The following is a 21394-nucleotide window of genomic DNA, read 5'->3' on the forward strand; positions in this document are numbered from 1 at the left end:
ACCTCACGAAGGCTCCAGTTCCCACTACTCAGCTCTAGGATGAGGGGATGAAGGTGGTTCACTGGCACCTTGGGGAAGCTTTTGGCCAAATCTGGAGGGTGGGTGATTCTACGTGACAAATGACCTGGTTTCTTCAACGAATGACGGGGAAGCAGGCGTGGGAAAGAGGGGGAACTGTTAGAGATTAAAGAAGCTTGAGAGACGGACCAGCCAGATGCAGCGTCTGAACCCACTTAGAAATCCGTTTCTAGCGTGCCCATGTGAGGTGGCATTTTGAAACAATCAGGGATGTTTGTCCACAGACTGGGAGCGGGATGGTGTTGAGGACTCATTCATTCTGTTAGGCGCAGTTGAGCACTGTGGTCACGTGTGAAGCAATGTCTCTCACTCTCGACACCAGTGACATTTGGGGCTGGATTACTGCTTGCTGGTGAGCCGTCCTGGGTGTCGGAGGATGTTTAGCAGCATCTGGGGTCTCTACCAATGAGATGCTGGTAGCAACATTCCTGTTGAGTTGAAACAACTAGCAGTGTCTTTGGACGTAGCTAAAGGTTTCCTGGGGGGCAAAATTGCCCCAGTTGGGAACCACCTGTTTAAAAGAAAGTCCATATGTATTTGAGTCACCCGTGGAAGTAGGTATGGGGGGATCACCTGCTATCTTGGACTCGTTTTAAATGCTCCAGTGGGCTGGGCACGGTGGCTCATGCCTGTAATTTCAACACTTCGGTAGGCTGAGTTGGAAGGATTGCTTGAGTCCAGGAGTTTGAGACCAGCCTGGGCAATGTAGTAAAACCCTGTCTCTACAAAAAAAAAAAAAAAAAAAATCCTAGGATTAGGCAGGTGTGGTGGCATACACCTGCTGTCCCAGCTCATCAGGGTGCTGAGGCAGGAGGATGACTTGAGCCCGGGAGATCGAGGCTGCAGTGAGCCATGATTGCGCCACTGCGCTTCAGCCTGGGTAATGGAGCGAGACCCTGTCTCAGAGCAGCAAAAATGCTCCAGGGAAATACAAAGTGTTGGGGATAATGGAGGAAACAAGGTGGACCTGAGCGGCTGCTGTTGCAGCTCCCTGCTGGATACCTGGGCTCTTCGTATTCTCTCTACTTTTGTGTATGATGGAAGTATTTCATGATAAGGGGGAAAGAGTGTAAGCTCTGGAGCTGGGAGGCCTGGGTTCAAGTCCTGGTCCTACTACTTATCAGCTGTGCAAACTTAGGCAAGTCACTTAACCACTCTGAGCCTTGGTTTCCTCGTTTGTCAAATGGGCAATTGAGGCTAATCATGCTACTGACTTTGTATAGATGGGGTAGGATTACATCTAGCCATGGCTTACGGATCACTGCTCACTTAGAAGACATGAGACATGGTTCTGAGCACTTTATCTAGCTGTCATCCAGGCTACAGTGTGATGATGTGATCATAGCTCACCACAGCCTCAAACTCCTGGGCTCAAGTGATCCTCCTGCCTCAGCCTCCTGAGTAACTAGGACTACAGGCACATGCCACCGTGCCTGGCTAATTTTTGTATTTGTTACAGAGATGTGGTCTCACAGCTGGTCTTGAACCCTTGAGCTCAAGAGATCCTCCCACCTCAGCCTCCCAAAGTGCTAGGATTACAGGTGTGAGCCACTGGGCCTGGCCTGTTTACTCACATTTTAACTCCCTTAATTGTCACAGGAGGGTAAGATACAGATACTGATATGATCCCATTTTACGTATGAGGAAACTGAGTTTCCAAGCGTTTAAATAATTAGCTTTAGGTCTCTAAGCTAGGAAATGGCATTGTTGGGATTTGAATCTGGGGTTTCGCTAGCTTCAGAACTGTGCTCTTAACCATCACTCAGACCCGACGTCGGGAATTGATGAGCTGTGGCCCATCGGCCATATGGCGACATCGGTCTGTTGTTTTCCTTTTTTACTTTTGGAGATGGAGTTTCCCTGTTTTGCCCACGCTGGAATTCAGTGGTATGATCTCAGCTCACTGCAACCTCTGCCTCCCAGGTTCAAGTGATTCTCCTACCTCAGCCTCCCGAGTAGCTGGGATCACAGGCACCCACCACCACACCCAGCTGATTTTTGTATTTTAGTAGAGAGAAGTTTTCGCCATGTTGGCCTGGCTGGTCTCAAACTCCTGACCTCAGGTGATCAGCCTGCCTTGGCCTCCCAAAGTGCTGGGATTACAGGCGTGAGCCACCACACCCAACCTGTTTTCATTTTTAAACAAGGTGTCATTGGAACACAGCCACGCCCATTTGCTTCCACACTGTCCGAGTCTTTCCTGCAGCAGGTTGAGTGGTTGTCACTGAGACCCCGAAGCCTATCAAGTTGGAAGGATTTACTCTCAGGGTCTTTAAAGAAAAAGCTTCCTGGCCTGCGTTCTGGTAGAGCCTTGTGTAGCTTGACCATGAAAGAAGAAGCTGTGCGTCTCACAGCCCAGCGGGAGGGCCAGTGCTCATGCCTGTAGCCACTGGTGGATTTTCAGGGAAGGGACACGAAGGGCCAGGTCTATGTTTCTGACTTCAAGGCCTTTGCTCTCATAGGCTGCTGTCCACCATCACAGAGCCCACCTCGGGAGGGTCCTGTGACCCATCCTTGGCTGAGGAGGCCTCCTCCCTGCCCCTGGTCAGTGAAGAGAGCGAGATGGACAGGAGTGACCATGGCGGCATCAAGAAGGTGTGCTTCAAGGTGGCCGAGGAGGACCAGGAGGACTCAGGCCATGACACCATGAGTTACCGCGACTCCTACAGGTGGGTGCCTCCGTAGGGGGCCTGGGGTTAGATGAGGATGTCCCTGGACAGGTGAGGCCACAGAGCCGTGGCAACATCAGAATCAGTGAACATTTCCCAGGGTGCAGTGGGCTCAGGGCGCTGTTGCTGATAATGGTTTTGGGGGATTATCTGAGCCCCCAAAGCACATCCCAAAAACCCACTTAGACTCCCAGCCTCAAACCTGACATTTTACGGTTCACCCCACATGGATCCATCTGTTCCGCCTCGGTGTCATCCCACACATGCTGACATGATGTTGTCAGACACAGGGCAAGATTCCGTGGCGTGTTCGAAAACTCAGTATAAGACATACGGTTTCTGAAACAAACGCTATTCCTGTTTACTTAGTCCAAGGAGGAAGAGCACATTTGTATTTTTGCCTCCTAACCTGAGATGATCTAAATTTTCTACTGGTTAATTATAACAAGATCAGTAAGGTCCTGAGTAGTGGTTAAATAGACTAAAACTCAGTTTCCTGTAATAAGGCCATATCATGGGTAAGTTTAATTCCTTCCTGTAGATAAGCAAGCCCTGCGGTCCCAGTGAAAGGTGACATAACATTTGCCCACTGTGTTTACGTGGAATCTTAGAGGGGTGTTTCAGTTGTTTGTGGGCAAAACTCAGAACTGAAACAGCTTGAGAAGACAGCCTTCCCCCGTCCTCCCATCGTTAATGCTCTTCCTATCTTCAAGGGATTTGCCCGACCCTCATTCCCAGCTTGCCTGGCACCTGTGGAATGAAGGAGACGTGCTGGCTGCTGTGGCACTTCGTGTCCTCAGAACCTCATGTCCGCAGCCTGAGATTTCACCGTCTCTCTGGGATTTCATTCTTACATTTTTGGGTCCTCCAGTTTTTCCGTTAATTTTCAAAAAAGTGAAGGAAAAAGTGTCAGGATTGTGGTTCTGAGGTCCTGGGTCCCTGTCCTCAGGAGGTTTCCAGCCAGCTTGGGGGCTGGGGAGACGGAAGATAGAGCTGCGTGGTTGCATGTGGAATGGGCAGGTGTCTCAGGGCAAGGCTGTCCCTTGGGGACACTGGACAGAGTGACACCTGAGTGGAAGTGATTCACCATCCTCCTCCTATTTCTGCCTTTCTGTGCTAGAGCGTAGAAACATTTCCAAACCCTCAGGCATGGAAAGCCCACCAGGCCGGTCTTCCCTGCCCTTGGCACCCAGGGCCGGTGCTCAGTGCCCTCTCTGGGCTGCATGCCCACCCGAGGGCCCAGGGGTTTTGTTTACACTCTAGAAAGTGGGTTTCGGGTGCTGGGATCGGATGGCCTGAGCTAAGGGTGACTCAGCCCCTTCTCTGGGCCCCTCTGCAGTGAGTGTAACAGCAATCGGGACTCGGTCCTGTCCTACACCAGCGTGAGAAGTAACAGCTCCTACCTGGGCAGCGACGAGATGGGGTCTGGTGAGTGGAGCGGCAGCGGCCAGTGCTCAGGGAGAGGCTCCTCCCCATGAGATTTAGTTTTAGTTTACTTTATTGTACTTACTCTGCGTTATATTGTTTTGTATTTTATTACATGGTCCTGTACTTGATTTCCTTCCATTCATTCATTCAGCAAATATTTATTGAGTCTCTTATTATGTGCTGGGTGCTGGGAATGCAGCAGTGAATGAAACAAACTTCTCAGCCCTCTTGGAGCTGATGTTCTCCCTGAATGTCATGGACATGGAACAGATAGAAGCATGCATGGTGCAGTTCTGTGTGCTTGTGTATGGTCACGTATGATGAGTGGTTGTGATGAGGGTGCTGACAATAAACAGGTTAACCTCAGGGTTTATGTAAAAATGATAACATGCACAAACCAAAAATCCAAATGACATGGAGCAGTTCAAAGAAGTACATAAGGCTGGGTGTGGTGGCTCACGCCTGTAATCCCAGCACTTTGGGAGGCCGAGGTGGGTGGATCACTTGAGGTCAGGAGGTCGAGACCAGCCTGGCCAACATGGTGAAACCCCATCTCTACTAAAAAACACAAAAATTAGTTGTGGTGGTACACACTTATAATCCCAGCTACTCAGGCGGCTGAGGCAGGAGAATTGCTTGAACTTGGGAGGGGGAGGTTGCAGTGAGCCGAGATCTCACCACTGCACTCCAGCCAGAGCGACAGAGTGAGACTCCATCTCAAAAAACAAGCAAACAAAGGAAGTAAATAAAAATGAGTGAGAATCTCATCATCTCCCCCAGAAATGACCCTTGCCAGCATTTGGAGTTCATTGGTGAGGGTCTGTGAATGCACAGATGGACAGGTGGGTAGATGGCTGGACAGACAGGCATAGACAATACTTTATAAATTAGATCATGCCCTACTTACAATATTTACTGAAAGCCTGAAATTGGTTTTTATTTTACTCTCTTTTACTTCAGACTTTAAAGCAATTCATTTTGCAGGTAGGTTGTTGTATTCACACAGTGTGCATAATTCAGAAGGCACCAGAGGGTGCACGGTGACAAGCCTCCCCCAGCCCTTGGTTTTCAGGCTGTCACCGCTGTTCCTGCTGTCACTACAGTCTTGCGTGTCCTTTCAGAGATAGTCTGTGCCTCACAATTTAATTTTAATTATACTTCAATTAACAGACGAAAAAGGAGCTCTAGCAAAGTGGAAGAAATTGTTGAACTTTAGATGAATGTTTCATCACATAAGATCTTTAACTGCACAAACTGCCCCCAGGAGGCTGTAGGAAGGAGTTGGGAATGACAGCTGGTGTAGCTGAACCAGCCAGGCGAGGAATCGGGAGACGTGGCCTCTGGTTCCTTCTCTTTGCTCCTCAGTCCCTCATTTGCAGAATGGAAACAGTAACAGTGCCTTACAGTCTTGTCATGCATTAGTGCCTGTTGTCCATTTTGCAAATGAAGAAACAGACTCAGAGAGGTCAGGTGATTTGCCCTGTGGCTCACAGCCAGGACCTGGTCTTCAGACTCCAGATCCCCTGTGGGTTTGGAATTCTGTAGCTGTGTCCAGCTCTTGGGAAGGTGGTTGAGATGGGGTGAGGTGGGGCAGGAATGGCTGATGGCTGTTGCTTCTACCTCCCGCCAGGAGATGAGCTGCCTTGCGACATGCGGATCCCATCTGACAAGCAGGACAAGCTTCATGGCTGCCTGGAGCACCTCTTTAACCAGGTGGGACCTTTGCCCCACTCCTGGTGCAACTTTGGGTTCCTCCCGTCACACCTGGGGAGGGCCCGTGACCCGGGGGCTGTGGGTCCTCGGTGTCTGCTGCAATGTGTAGGGCCACAGGGCCCAAACCAATGCCAGGCTTCTTGCTCCCCAGGTGGACTCCATCAATGCTCTCCTCAAGGGGCCAGTCATGAGCCGGGCTTTCGAGGAGACCAAACATTTCCCCATGAACCACAGCTTACAAGGTGAGGGGCAGCCAGCGCCCACAGAGACAGCCTGCGATGGGGAAGGGTGCTAGACAGGGCGGGATACCCGGGCTCCTGCTCAGCTCTGCCCCTCTACTGCTGAACGGCTGTGGGCTCATCCAGGGACAGCGATTTTGGCCCTGGGTCACACCCAGCCCATGGCCTGTTTGTATAGATTCTGAGCCAAGAACAGTTCTTTCTCTTTTTGTTTTCTAGCTTTCTTTCTTTTTGTTTTTTGGAGAAAGAGTCTCACTCTGTCACTTAGGCTGGAGTGCAGTGGTGTGATCCCCGCTCACTGCGGTCCTGACCTCCCAGGCTGAAGTTATCCTCACAACCCAGCCTCCTACAAGTAGCTGGGACTACAGGTGTGTGCTACTTTGCCTGGCTAATTTTCGATTTGTTTTTTTGGAGAGACATGGTTTTGCCATGTAGCCAAGGCTGGTTTTGAACTCCTGGGCTCAAGGGATCTTCCTGCCTTGGCCTCTTGAAGTGCTGGGATTTTAGGCGTGAGCCACTGTGCCCGGCCTTCCTTCATGTTTTTTAAACCATACTCATTTTTTGCTTATTAATGATAACACTTTTTAAAAAGTATAATTCTTAAAAAAATTTCATTTTGAAAGGACCTTATTGAATTCCTTATATATGAAAAACTGGTATAACATGGCAAAAATGTATGATGAGCTATAATGATAAATTAAATGCAAACAACAAAATATCATTACACTGTAGTTAGGCACTGTTGCCTGCCAAGGGCTCCTGGTTCTTCATTTAAGAGAGGGATTTGTGAATTAAAGAAGTGTTAAGGGCTTACCAGCACCCAATTGAGGCTTTCTTCTCGAAATGATTGAGGGAAAAGGAATTGAAATTTCTTATCTTCTCCCACCTACCTTTCCCCCCATTTTCCCACCTACCCACCCTACTATCCATCAATCTACCCATCTACCCGTCCACCATCTGTCCATTCATCCATTCATCCATCTACTCATCCATCCATTCACTCAGCCATTCATCCATCTACCCATCCACCCACCAACCCATCCACCCACCCATCCATCCACCCACACACCCACCCACCCACCCACCCACCCATCCATCCACCCACCGACCCATCAATCCACATATCCATCCATCCATTCATCCATCCATCGCTTGTCTATCCGTCCATCCATTCTTCCTTCTATCCATGTGCCAACTCTTTCATCCTTCTACTCATCCATTAATCCATCTACCTATCCATTCATGCTTCTGTACATCCAGTAAATAATTTCCCAGAACCAGCTTGTGCCAGGCCTTGTACTGGGCACTGGAGACCCTGAGATGAATCTAATACTGCCCTGACCTTGAGGAGCTCCCAGTGAGATTGCCGCCAAGAGAGGGTGGGAAGTGGTGAGGACTTGGGGCTCCCCAGCTCAGCTGTGCATCCTGCTGTCTCAGGATCAGCTTTCAGGGTTGGACCTCAGAAAGCAGAAACAGCAAACCCACAAATATATCAGAAATGGGACCTTGCAGGAGGAAAGAGGCCAAAGGAACAGAGGCCTTTGTCTTCCTGGCCTCTGAATGGTGGGACCAGAGGCTAGCCCCAGCACTGTCACTGCCCAGTTGTGTGACTTAAGGCATGTCACTTTCCCACTCTATGTGTGGGCTTCCTCTGTGTAGGGAAAGAGTTAGAACTCATGTGCCGGTTTAGTTGGTTGCGGCTAGTTCCTGAGAACCCATCTGTGGCTGCAACATCCAGGCGTAGACAAAAGGAAAGCTGTGATTGATTTGTGAGGTCTGCACTGGATTGGCTGTAGCTGTGGGGAGTCCTGGTCTCAGAGCAGCAGGAAGGAGTGCTGAGATTGATGAGTAAGGTCTGCCATGGTTGTGGTACCATGAAATAGTAGCACAGTTACCCTCCGTGGACCAGATAATGCGCAGGAGTCCTGCCAGCTCCCTTGATCTAGGATTATGAGCTCTGGGATCTGTGATGGGACATAGGCCTTCGTGCCACCGTTCTCCAGAGCTACCTCTGTCCCTTCCCTGGCCCTCATGCCACTTTCCTGCCCCAGAGTTTAAACAGAAAGAAGAGTGTACAATCCGTGGCCGGAGCCTGATCCAGATCAGCATCCAGGAGGACCCCTGGAACCTCCCCAACTCCATCAAGACCCTGGTGGACAACATTCAGAGATACGTGGAAGGTGCGTGGGCAGGGAGGATGCATCATGTTGGGGAGGGCTGTGGCCTTTGGTGTGGAACATGAGAGAGTCAGGGATGGATCCAGCTCTGTGAAGCCTGTTTCTCCATGCCCAGGGAGAGGACAAGAGAAGCGATGCCTTCTTTCAGCTGAGTGTCCTGCCCTAAACAGGATATGGCATGAGCCCAGGAGTTTGAGACCAGCCTGGGCAACATAGTGAGACCCTGTCTCTACCAAAACAAAAACTAGAAACAAAACAAATCCCTGATTTTGGAGGCTGAAAAGGCTGAATTTGTTCTTTCTCAGCTTCCAAAACAGTGGATATGTGGGTTCCTGTTATTATCAGGGTATGAGAGGAGGCACAAGCTGTCAGCCCACCCACCAGATTTGGACCCACAGATAGGTTTGGATGCTGCGGCAGCGAAAACTGACTCTGCTGCCAGCCCGACAGAGGTTCTCACATAAAAACTTGGATTTCTCGCTGCTCCTGATCAACCAGAAGATCTGGTGACTCCAGGCCCACAGTCTCCCATCCCACCTGGAGAGGAGTGGTGACCGCTCTGTGTACAAGGGGCCAAGGTGCTTTCCAGTTCACCCCAGTCTCCACCGCTCCCTGTGGCCTGGCGTCTGCTCCACGCATCTTACAGGGCCTGCCTGTCCCCTGCTAGCATCTGTGTCTGAGACTCCTGGGTTAGAAGAATCTGGACCAGGGAGATGTTTGACCAGGACAGTGGGAGGCTCAAGGACTCTGGGCTATTCCCCCGGGGAACGGCAGCTTCTGAGTTGCAGTCTCTGCTGCCCTGATCTGTCTTTGTCTCTGAAAGTGTAACTGGTGAAGAGCCTTGACTCTGGGTCCAGACCACCAGGGCTTGAATCCCAGCTCACCCGCTTACTGGCCATGTGATCATGGCGAGTTCCTTGACGCCTCTGGCCTTAGTTTCTTGCTGTGTCAAATGGGCTCACAGTGCCGCCTCCCTCCCATGTGGTCGGGAAGATTCAATGAGTCAGCATAGGTCATGCACTCGGTGCCCTGGTGCCTGGTGTGGTGAGTCCTGGCAAGCGTGCACCACTGCCGCTGCTCTCGATCTTACCCTGCCCAGCCTTGAATTCTGCAGTCTTCCCTAGGGAAGCAAGCACCCCAAGAGGCCAAATCCAAAGCCCTTCCACATCTTTGTAAGCCCTTTCTGGGAGACCAGGATATTCAGCTAGAAAGAAATGAGTTTTTTTTTTTTGCAGGACAGGACGTGTGTAGGGCCGTGCCCATGTAGGATGAGAATATGTATATGAGGCTGTGAGGAGTGTGTGTGTGTCTGTGTACACTTGTGTGTTTGTTGTGTTTGTGTGGGCGCGTGTGCGTGTACACTTGTGTGTTTGTTGTGTTTGTGTGGGCGCATGTGTACCTGTGTGTGTACATATGTATGTGAGTCTGCATGTGAATATGCGTGTGTCTGTGTGGCATGCACTTGGGTGTCTGTTGATGCATGAGTGTGTGTGTGTGTGTGTGTGTGTATACATGTGTTCCTGGGTTGTACCTGTGAGCGTGTGCCCATACTTATGTGAACAAGGTGTGAGTCCGGGGCTGTGGCCCAGGGGTTAAAGGGGCTGGTTTCGTCTGTGTCCAAGGCTTGCACATGCAGATGGTGCTCACGGTTGGGGTTCCACTGCCTGAGGCTGGGGGTTCCTGGAGTTCACTCAACAATCAATAGAAGCTTCTTGAGCACAGTCTTAGGTACCCAGGGCTCTGCTGTGAAGGGTCAGAGCACCTTGGAAGGTTCCACTGGGAGGGGCCTGGTTCTGCCCTCGCCCCTTCCTGCCTCCTCCCAGCCCATCCCCCTTTCTCTCTCCCTTCTCCTTCCAGATGGGAAGAACCAGCTGCTCCTGGCCTTGCTGAAGTGCACAGGTGAGGGCTTTAAAGGTGTGTGGGGTACACATACCCTGCCTCTTCCTCCACCCAAGGCCAACCATCCATGTCCCCAGGACCTGGACCGCAGAGGCAACACTTTGGCCTGGAGCCCCTCCAAGAGCTACTTGAAACTTGCTTCTTCCTCGTGTGTCCACAGGACAAGTCTCAGGGCCCTGGGGCCAGGAGCCCTGTCCCATGCCTCTGACCAGGCCTGGGTGGATATGGACAGGGCCCCGGGATAGAGGATGATGTGAGGGAGGTCCTATGCCAGGAGAGCCTTCAGCCCCAGCCTGGGAGCTTCCACCCAGCAGATAGTGTGGAAGAGAAGGGGGAGGAGGTAGCAGGAGAATCTTGGAGACCTCTATCCCTCCTTTCTTTCCAGAAATTCTCAGGCAAGGGGGATCTACAGCAGGATCTGGGTCAAATTTGGTCAGTAAAAACTCATTGGCCAGAAGCCGGCCATTGGAAATAATTCCTTCCAGAAGATTGGGACCCTGAAAGACCAATTGCTTGAAATTGGCCAGTTCTTCAAATCATGCCAGGGTCAAGGACAGGGGGCAAGGGAGGAGGCGGGGGGAAGGAAGAAAGCATAGTTCTCCTAAGCAGAGGAAATGGCAACTGCATTTCTGAACACGTGGAGTTTGGCAGAAGAGCTTGGCACGATTGGCATTCTACTGGCCAAGGCCAAGGCATCCCGTAACGAGAGGAGAAGTGGCTGAGGGCGAGGGTCTTGGGCAACCCTTAGGAAAAATCACAAGGTGTTCGTTCGTTTGGTTTTCGAAGCCAAACAAACTGAGATGAGTCACTGAGAGAATAGAGTTTTGGCACGTGGGCTTGCTGTTTGGAGAATTGATATTTGTGGAATTGGCTTTTGGTGGCTGGGATGTCCACCAAAAAGTAATTTCTGGCCTAACGTGAGCCCTTCGTGGGGGGGTTCCATGAGGGGCTCTGGACCCAGGGCTTTGGGGTGCGGGCCTCCTGGTGGTGTGGGAGCATCCCTCCACGAGCCCCCTGCCCTCTACCCCCAGACACCGAGCTGCAGCTGCGCAGAGACGCGATCTTCTGCCAGGCCCTGGTGGGCGCGGTGTGCACCTTCTCCGAGCAGCTGTTGGCAGCCCTGGGCTACCGCTACAACAACAACGGGGAATACGAGGAGAGCAGCCGCGACGCCAGCCGCAAGTGGCTGGAGCAGGTGGCGGCCACGGGCGTGCTGCTGCACTGCCAGTCCCTGCTCTCACCGACCGCAGTGGTGAGTGAGCGGGCGGGAGGGCGGCCCTGCTGGCCCACCTGCTGGTGCCCGCCCAGGCCAGGGCGAGGGAGCCCCTACCCACTCGCTCAGGCTCCCCCGGGTCTCCTCATTCCCACAGCAGTGATTTGTTGGGCACCTGTGAGCTGTTTTATGGGCACTGGGATCCAGCAGTGAACAAACAGAGTCCCTGTACCCAGGGCTCTTCAGTCCCCGCACACAGCACACAGAGGTAACAGAATCCATGCTATAGATCAGCGGCTCGCAGCCCAGGGCAGTGTCCTCCCTAAGGGACACATGGCAATGTCTGGAGACGGTTTTGGTTGTGACAGCTGGGGGACTGAGGTGGGAGTCAGGTGGTGGAAGCCAGGGATGCTGCTGGACAGCCAGAGTCCCAAGAATCACCGGTGCCTCTGAGGTTGACTCCAGGAGCTGGCTGGTGGGGCGGCCTGGTCCTGGAGCGCCCTCTGCCGGCCACTGCTGCACAAGGCACCTGCCTGGTGGGAGGTTGGCTGTCACTTGATTCCCAGAATGCACAACCTGGGACCCAGGGAGGAAGCAGGGAACACTCAGCCCTCACCTTCCTCTTCTCACTGGGGATGCTGGGCCCAGTTCTTCATTCTCTGAATACCACGATGTGCCAGGCCTTGAGCTGGGTGCTGAACGCCTGAAGCTGACTTCCTAGTTGGGGGAAGCAGCTTGAGAAGAAGAAAGGACGGAGGAGGGAAGGGAGGTGGAGAGATGGGACCCTCTGCAGGAAGCTTGGCGGATGAGGCAGCTTCTCCGGATTAGGTGGTCAGACAGGCTGTGTGAGGTGGTGACGCCTGAGCTGAGACCTCAGCCAGCCAGGCAGGCAGTGTGAGGAAGAGTGTGCGGGGCAGAGGACCAGCATGTGCAAAGGCCCTGAAGAGGGGCCGGTGTGGCCAAAGGGGAGTGGCAGGGGGCTGAGGAGATGCCAGGACCTGATCTGTAAGGCCTGAGACTTTATTCTGGAAGCAGAGGAGGGGTCAGAATTTTGATATAAAGTGATATAATTTGGGTTAAGTTTTCCAAACATGATTTGTAGGACAGACTGTATTCTTTTGTGGCAGAGAGTGACAGAAGGGAAACCTGGTGTCATCCCGGCCAGAGACGGTGGTCTCTTGAACCCAGGTGGTGGCTGGGAAACTGAAGGGAGGTGGGTGGGTCTGGAGGATATTTTGATGTCGACCCATCAAACTTAGTGATGGATATGACCAGGGTGAGTGGGAGGAAACTGGGAGGTCAGAGGTTTGGATCTTGGATGACGAGTGAATGCTGGTGCCGTTTGCTGAGATGGGACTGACTGGGGGAGGTTGTGGAAGGAACTGGGGACTTTTATTTGAGTGTGTGAGATTTGAAATGGTTAAGTTAAAAGCCTGGTTTGGTGGTCTAGGCAAGAGAGGCAGTGACTTTACTAGGACCGCTCAGTGAATTAAGGCAGGGATGGGCTCTGTGACCCTTGAAAGTGCAGGACAAGCCACAGAACACACCACGATTTCACATCCACTCTGGAGAGGCACGCTCAGGACCTGGCACCAGCGGGCCTATAGTCTGGAGTGCTGACTGAAGTTGAATTCAGCATGTTGATATGGAACCCTGGGGCACGGTTGGCATCTGAGACTCCTCCGCACTGTCTTCTTCCTGCAGAAGGAGGAACGGACCATGCTGGAGGACATCTGGGTGACCCTGTCAGAGCTCGACAATGTCACCTTCTCCTTTAAGCAACTGGACGAGAACTATGTGGCCAGTGAGTGATTTCTCCCACCCCCACTGTGAGAGTTGGGGTCCTGGGGTGGAAGGGATGGCTCTCTGGAGTCACCCTGTCCCTCTCCTGCCTCTAGGCCAGCTGCCCAAGGTGGGCTCAGTACTCAGTAGTGTCAAGCCTCATGCCTACAACATGATTGTGAGAGCCGAACTTTGGGGCACACATGCAAAAAGAGGGTTTTGTTTTTGTATAAACTCAGCTGTCTTCAACAGCTCTTAAAAGAGAATGATCCTAGTACACAATTCTTAATAAAATTTTCCCCTAGAGATGTTCTTCTTTGGAGTGAAGACTTGTTAAGATTTTTAAAGGGCTTAAATAAGTACCATAATTAAGTTCCATCCTCCTTTCCTCCTTTGCTGTTGTCCTCCCCTCTCCTTCCTTCACCCTTTCTCTTTCTCCCTTTTTCTTTCTCTCTTTCTCTCTGCGTCTCTGTTTCTGTTCTTCACCCATCCATGTATCCATCCATCCATCCATCCATCCATCCATCCGTGCATCCATCCATCCATGCATCCATCCATCCATCCATCCATCCATCCATGCATCTATCCATCCATCCATCCATCCATCCATCCATCCATCCATCCATCCATCCATCCATCCATCCATGCATCCATCCATCCATGCATCCATCCATGCATCCATCCATCCATGCATCTATCCATCCATCCATCCATGCATCCATCCATCCATGCATCCATCCATCCATCCATGCAACCATCATTCATCCACCTATCCATACATTCACATGTTCATAATTATGAGCACATAGTATGTGTCAGGCTGTGTTGTGGGCCATGTAACATGGTCCTTGTTCCTGCCCTCCTGGAGCTCACAGTCTAGCCCAGTGTGTCTCAGCCCTGCTTGCACTCTGGAGTCACCTGGGGAGCTTTGCAACCATCCCTGTGCCCCAGGCCTTAGCGATTCTGATTAGTTTGTCGGGCAGGGTCTGGGCTGTGGGGTCCTAGGGCAGTTCTAGGTAGCCTGGATGTGCAGCCAGGGCTGGGAACTGCTGGGCTTGCTTCTGAGAGCAGGGTTCTCAGAGCGTGGTCCCTGGAGCAGCAGTAGTACCTGGGGGCTTGATAGAAAGGCAGATTCTCTGGCCCACCCAGAACTACAGCCTCAGAAACGCTGGAGGTGGAGCCCAGAGGCCTGTGTGCTGAAAGCCCTCCAGGGGTGCTGAAGCGCGTGGGTTTAATTAGGAACCATGCCCTGGATTCGTGTTTCTCAATTTTTTTTATTTCATTAAATTTCATTTCATAAAAAACCTTTTTAGTTAATTTTTTCCTAATTGCTGCGCCCCTATGAAATTTTAATACTACGGTCATATCCTATGTCTGTTTATCTGGGTATCTGTGCTTATCATACGTTAAAAGAGGAAAGGTTTTTCATCCTCCCTCCCATGCGCCAGTTTTCATCTGCTTGGGGACAGTGTCTTTCCTGCTGAAAATGCATGGACTAGAGTCTCGAGGGAGGGCAGGTTCTCTGTGAGTAGCAATTGGAATTGATTGGCAGCAGCTGTCTCCAGGCTGCGATTGGCTCGGACAGAGCTTTGACAGATGAGTGATGCCTGCTATGGGTGCAGGTGGGGTCTGGGTCCCATATTTTGCCCTCCCTGCCCTAAGCGCTTCCTTCTGGCTATGAATCAGATGCTTGCCCCGTTTGAGGGCAGCTTTTCCCAGGCGGGGGCCCTGGGCTACCGGGTAAGGGTGAAAAGAGCATGGGGGAAGCTCAGACCCCAAATGCTGTGGAACCCCCAGCGACGCAGAGTCGGCATCAGGTTCAAGAATTAAGCAGCGGAACTAGGAGCTGATGAAGCAGGCGAAGGGGAGCCACTGTTCTTGAGTGAGAGGGAAGGGCTGTTAGAGGCTATCCCTAGGGCGCAGGAGGGCAGGGAGGTCTGAGGCCACCCCTCTAGAGTAGGGAGAACAGGGAGGTCCCAGAGTGTCCCTCTGGGCTTGGGGGCAGGGAGGTGCCAGCTCTTCTGGAGAGGTGTCCCAGGGCTTCTCCTGGCCTCGGCCTCAGCAGTGAGCCACCCTGCCCTGTGTCCCTCCACAGACACAAATGTCTTCTACCACATCGAGGGCAGCCGGCAGGCGCTGAGGGTCGTCTTCTACCTCGACAGCTACCACTTCTCCAAGCTGCCCTCCCGCCTGGAGGGTGGGGGCAGCCTGAGGCTGCACACCGTGCTGTTCACAAAAGGTGAGCTTCAGGCCTGGGGAAGGGGGTTCGCGGCGGATGGGCCAAGGCCACCAAGCACACCAGCTCCCAACCGCCTGCCCTCCTGCATCTCCCCTCCCAGCGCTGGAGAACGTGGAGGGGCTGCCTTCTCCAGGCAGCCAGGTCGCGGATGATCTGCAGCAGGAGATCAATGTGCAGTCCCTGGAGAAGGTCCAGCAGTATTACCGCAAACTCAGGTATCCGCCGGGGTCCCTGTTGGGGGCAGGAGTCAGGAAACCTCCATGTGGAGTGGGCATTAGCATGGAAGGTGCCAGATGGACCTCCAGCATGGGCAGTGGGCCACACACCTTTTCTTGAGTGCCTACTGTGTGACAGGACTTAGGCTGGCATGAGATTCTCACAGTAGTGGGCCATGGATGCCACTTTACCGATGAGGCTACTGAGGCCCAGGAAGCATACACACTTGCCCAAGGCCACACCAGCTATTTGTACTGAGAGGAGCTGGGTTCATTCTACAGATGGTGGGAGCTAGGACAGGGCGCCTTGGGACTCTTGGGGCCGTGAGTGAGGCCTTGGCTGCTCAGAAGAGAACCCCAAGGGAGAAGGGGCGAGAGCAGGGCCCAGGTGTCACTAGGAGAAAGGCACAGGTTCCAGGAGGCGCTTCTAAGTTCTGCGGCTTCCACTCCTACCACCCTCCCCCAGCGCCCTTCCTGTGTCTGTCTTGCCACCTCTGTCTGTGACAGGCCAGGGAGACAGGTGCAGGTCTGGGCTTCGTCATTTGGAAATGGGAGAAGGAGGCTTCATCCGTTTGCGCAGAGAAAGCGTCCAGCCGAGTTACTGAAACTGGCATCTGTTTGGACTGATCAGGGCTGTCATCAGTCTGTTCTGCGCCATCTATGGAATATTCTAAGTCCTGCCTGTGTGGTCATTCATTCATCTCTTCATTCATATAGCACATGTTGAGGCCTCCTCTGGGCTGGGCCCTGTTCTGGGTGCTTGTCTTGGGAATCTGCAGTGAGCAAAACAAAGTCTGATTCTTCATGGAGTGTATCATTCTAGAGCAGGGGTTGTCAAAATCCGGCCCACCTCGCTTCCCTGTTTTGTAAAGTTTTATTAGCACACAGCTGCGTTCACTCGTTTTCACATGCTCTGTGGTTGCTTTTGTGCTGCAATGGCAGAGCTGAGTGGCCATGGTTGAGACTCTCTAGTTCACAAAGCCTAAAATAGTTACCGTGGGGCCTTTACGGAAGAAGTTCGCTGACCCCCGTTCTGGAGGGGGATGAACGATGAGCCAGTAAGCCCAGAGCCGTGAGGCGCCATGTGGTGAGGAGTGCTCAGAAGAGAGAAGAAGCAGGACCAGGGCCTGGGGAGCAAAGGGCTGGGGCTGCTGTGGATGGGCAGGCAGGGGAGGGGTGGCACTGGAGGAATGCCCAGGAGGCCCCTCTTTCGCCACCAGCTGTTGTAGGAACAGGTGCCTGCAGGTGAGGACGGCCTGCAGGTGTGCTCCAGGATTTCTTTCTGAGGGTCGGCTGTGGGTGGAGTCTCAGTGGCTGCAGTGGTTGGGACCGCTGAGTAGGGGCGGGAGTATGGCGGGTGTGATGGGCCCTCCCTGCCATCCCCATCTTTCTTTCACAGGGCGTTTTACCTGGAGCGGTCTAACCTGCCCACGGATGCCAGCACCACGGCAGTGAAGATAGACCAGGTGTGTCCACCTTTTGTCCCTCTGCGGCGGGAAGCTTGGGCAGGGTGGGGGTGCCTGGGGTTCAGAACTCAGCAGACAGGCCCAGGGTTGTGCCCCAGCAGGTGCTAAGTCAGAAGCCCTTGAGACCCTGCAGTCTCTCCTCCTGCAGGAAGTCTCCCACAATAGCTTCCTCCCCGTTCCAGTACTTCCTGGGATGATTTACTTTGGCGGGCACCTGCCCGTCTGTGCCACTCCAGTCCCCTTATTAACCACAGTGTTTCTCTGAGGCTGGAGCCTGGACCTCATGGCAGATGTAACCTGTATGATGTTCTTGTCATTTGTTTGTTTCAAGTTTGCTGTCAACCTTTAGAAATCAAAAGATTTCCCATAAAAATGGAGGCTTCCAGCTTTTCTGGAGGAATGGGAAAATCTGGCTGTTGGGGCCCATGTTGCCATCTGTCCCCTTGGCCCGAGCCAGGAGCAGCTCCCTCTCAGGGGCCCCCTTGCCTCTGGCCCTGGACGCATGTCTTTTGGCCTGCTGGTTTTCTAGAGTCAGGCAGGCCTTGCATCTGATGATTTTGGGGTGCTGCCTTGGGGCTGTAAGCTGGGGGCTTTGGGAGATGTGGGGAGCACAGCCCTTTGGGAGTTTCCGCTCTGACTGACAGTGTCCCTGCAGCACAGCACGGTAGCGAACCATCACTTGCACCTCCACATGGGGGTCAGGGAGTGCTGGGGGCAGAAGGGAGGAAGGCTTTTTCTGGAGAGGGAGCATTTGTGTTTGTCTTGACGGGCTGGGAGAGGGCACTTTCTTCAGGCTTAGCTGGGAACACACTGGGCAGATGAAGAGAATTAGGTTGGAAGGTTATACCTGAAATATATGGTGAACACTGACTGCCAGCCTGTAGGGCAGTGGGGAGCCACAGAGGGTTCCTGAGCAGAGGTTACGGAAGATTGAATTGCATTGTCAACTCCAGAGGGGTGAGCTGGGAGGCAGCTGTAGTAACAGAGCTAGCTTAGAAGGAGACGGTGGGGAAGGGGGCCAGGTGGGGGCTGTGGGGCTGTGGGGACCTCCTCCAACTCCCCGGCATGTGTGGTACCCCTCACAGCTGATCCGCCCCATTAATGCCCTGGACGAGCTCTGCCGCCTCATGAAGTCCTTTGTCCACCCCAAGCCTGGTGCCGCTGGGAGTGTGGGCGCCGGTCTCATCCCCATCTCCTCAGAGCTCTGCTACCGCCTGGGGGCCTGCCAGATGGTCATGTGTGGCACGGGCATGCAGAGGTGAGCTGCCACCCCCTGAGTAGGGGCGTGGGGAGGGGCTGGCCCAGCTTCTGCGCAGTTTGGGGGCCTGTGGCAAGGAGGCAGGATTCCAATTGTGTTTCTGCCATTGCCAGTGGAGCCCCGACAAGGCCTTGGCTCTGCCTGCACCTGTTTGTCTGCCTGTGAAATGGGATGGCAGCAGCAGATAGTCCCAGCAGGGCCGTGGGACCTGCTTCTCTAACGCCGTGGGGAGGGTGCATGGGAGCTGTGCCCTGGGGTTCTGCTGGAAGCCTCATTCAACATTCACAATGGCAGTTGCTGGTTTGTGGGGCCTCCTGGTCTCACTGGAGGCTCCCCTACCTCCTACCTCCGTCCTTTGTCCTCATTGCTCATCCGGGGAGCAAGAGGTCACCTTCTGCAGAGTCCTTCCTAACCTCCCATTACGCACTGTACCTGCTCCCCACTCAGCGCCCCCCAACCCTCTTCCTCGAAGCCCTCACCCCCTGCAGACAGCACCCTTCGCTGGGGTTTTTATTTCCTCCCTGCCTCCCGCAGTGCAGGGCTGGCTCTGGGAGGATAGGGCCCCTTTTGTTCTATGCTATTCCTGGGACCTAGAGCAGAGCCTGGCCTGAGGCAGGTGCTCGAGAAACATTTGCTGAATAAGTGTTGCTGAATAAATGTTTCACAGGGCCAGTGCCCCCGCCTCCTCCTCAGGATGTTTCCTGCGGATGACCTCCCTTCCCTCTTCCGCCAGCGCAGCAGTGATAGTGGGGCCAGTTTTAGGGACCTCAGCTAGGGGCAGTTTTACCCTGGGGAACATTTGGCAACATCTGGGCGCATTTTTGGTTGTCACAACTTGGGGGAGGGAGGAGCTCCTGGCCTCTAGTGGTGGAGGCTGGGATGCTGCTCTGCTTCCTGTGGTGCCCAGGGCGGCCCCTCCAGCTGGGCAGGGTCCACTGTGCGCCCCTCCAGCTGGGCAGGGTCCACTGTGCGCCACCATCTCCCTCTCATAGTTACAGTGTCGGGAAGCTGAGGTTAACCCAGCTGCCCAGGGTCACAGAGGCGTTTCATGGAGGGACAGGATTGGAATCCCAGAGGTCTCGCTGTAGAACCCATGTTCTAGAACTGTTGAGAAACCCAGAGAGGTGTGAATCGATGTGTCCATCTCAAACCCTGCTGTGCCAAGTCGTGAGGCTTCCAGGGAGTGCCCCATTCACTCACTCTGCAGATACTTACCAAGTCCTCCGAGCAAGGCACTGGGAATGTCACAGGGAACTCAGCGGGGCTTCCGCAGAGGGGAAGCACCAGAGCGCCTTCGAGTGAGGGTGGCAGCTGCCTGGAGGAGTGGGGGGAGACACAGCAGGAGGTGGCGCAGCCGTGATGGTCAGGGCCAGGTCTGGGAGGCCGTGGGAAGGGCAGGACGTCGCCCCAGCTCTCATCCACTATCCTCTGACTCCTGCTGTCCTCCCCCCACCACTTTCCCCCCGTCCCCTGCTGTCCTCCCTCCACCACTTCCCCCCTCCCCTGCTGTCCTCCCTCTACCACTGTCCCCCCTCCCCTGCTGTCCTTCCTCACTGTCCCCTCTCCCCTGCTGTCCCCTCCTCCCTGCTGTCCCCCCTCCCCCACTGTCCCCCCCGTTGTCCTTCCCTGCTATCCTCCCTCCCCCACTGTCCCCCCTCCCCTGTTGTCCTTCCCCGCTTTCCTCCCTCCCCTGCTGTCCCCCCTCCCCTGCTGTCCTTCCCCACTGTCCCCTCTCCCCCACTGTCCCCTCCTCCCTGCTGTTCTCCCACCTCCACTGCAGGAGCACCCTAAGCGTGTCTCTGGAGCAGGCGGCCATCCTGGCGCGGAGCCACGGGCTGCTGCCCAAGTGCATCATGCAGGCCACGGACATCATGCGGAAGCAGGTGAGGCCGCCTGGCCACAAGGTCCCCCAGTGCCCTGGGCTGAGGGCATGGCATACTTGCAGCCAGGTTGGGAAAAGGAGCTATCTTGGGATTGTAGCCACTAGCCCCAGGCCTGAGCCTCCTCTGGATCTGGAGGGGTGCAAGGATTTTAGCTTCTGGGCCCCACCCCACCCCATAGTGTGTTTCCTCACGTGCCCTGAACCTGCAGAGGCCCGGCCTGATAATTCCTTCTTTCCAGGGCCCGAGGGTGGAGATCCTGGCCAAAAACCTGCGAGTCAAGGACCAGATGCCCCAGGGTGCTCCGCGGTGAGTGGCTGCCCCATCCACCCCTTCCTGTCCCCTCCCGGATGGCCAAGACCCCGGCCGGGGTTTGGCATCGTGTTCCTGGCCTGACCCCCATGCTCAGATGGGGCTTCCCCTCTCATTTATGGGGAACCTCTTTGAGGAGTAACAGACACGACTCTGTCGCTTCCCAGAGAAGCTCCTGCCCACTGGGAAGATGAGCAAGGCTCCCAGGTGCGCCATGGGGCAGTGACTCTGTGTGACCCTCCCACCTCGCTGCCACTGTGCCCTCAGCCCCATGCCCTCTCAGCCCTGAGCCCCGCCCCATGCCCCCCGCCCTGTGTCCCCTGCCCTGTGCCCCCACACCCTGAGTCCCTGACTCTTGAGCGGCTCCCTTTAACCTGGGGTGGAATTAAGAATGCCATGATTTTAGCTGATCCGACCTAAGCTAGCCAGTTACAGAAATGGAAACTGAACAGCAGCCTGGGCCGGGCCTGTGATGCCTGATTCCAGGAATGCCCTCTGTTCCTGCCATCAGCACGGGGGTCCTGTTCCCTCCTGTCCTCCCACTCCGCCCTCTCTTCACGTGGTTTTAAGGCTGCCTCTTGGTGCCACGTGCAGGCCCTTTAGGATCGTGACGTCATTTCTGTCTAATCCTCTCTCTTCTCCACGGTCCCAGTTTGCTGTCGTCATCTGCCCACAAATTTTAAATAACTCTTGTTTTGAAATAATGTGACTCCCAATAAGTTGTAAAAATAGTCCAGAGCTCCGTGGACCCTGCAGGCTGCTTCTCCCAGGGGCCAGGTCTTAGGTCACCGCAGTGTGCTCCAGGGGCCAGGCCTTAGGTCACCGC

General features: G+C 54.0%; 1 protein-coding gene across 3 annotated transcripts in view; it reads left to right on the plus strand.

The window, feature by feature from the left end:
• PREX1 (phosphatidylinositol-3,4,5-trisphosphate dependent Rac exchange factor 1) overlaps positions 1-21394 on the plus strand; it is a 204789-nt gene that overhangs the window by 180955 nt on the left and 2440 nt on the right. For all 3 annotated transcript variants that reach the window (XM_032256051.1, XM_032256050.1, XM_032256052.1), the window contains 14 exons: positions 2541-2747; positions 4087-4175; positions 5806-5888; positions 6040-6130; positions 8179-8307; positions 10162-10203; positions 11235-11455; positions 13121-13220; positions 15294-15437; positions 15538-15652; positions 17052-17118; positions 18204-18376; positions 20157-20259; positions 20498-20565. In XM_032256051.1, coding sequence (XP_032111942.1) covers positions 2541-2747; positions 4087-4175; positions 5806-5888; positions 6040-6130; positions 8179-8307; positions 10162-10203; positions 11235-11455; positions 13121-13220; positions 15294-15437; positions 15538-15652; positions 17052-17118; positions 18204-18376; positions 20157-20259; positions 20498-20565 — 1632 coding nt within the window. The remainder of the gene's footprint in view (positions 1-2540; positions 2748-4086; positions 4176-5805; positions 5889-6039; positions 6131-8178; positions 8308-10161; positions 10204-11234; positions 11456-13120; positions 13221-15293; positions 15438-15537; positions 15653-17051; positions 17119-18203; positions 18377-20156; positions 20260-20497; positions 20566-21394) is intronic.

Source organism: Sapajus apella, unplaced genomic scaffold (genome assembly GCF_009761245.1).
Source record: "Sapajus apella isolate SASKATOON/1434 unplaced genomic scaffold, GSC_monkey_1.0 scaffold92, whole genome shotgun sequence".
In the NCBI taxonomy this organism is placed as follows: domain Eukaryota; kingdom Metazoa; phylum Chordata; class Mammalia; order Primates; family Cebidae; genus Sapajus; species Sapajus apella.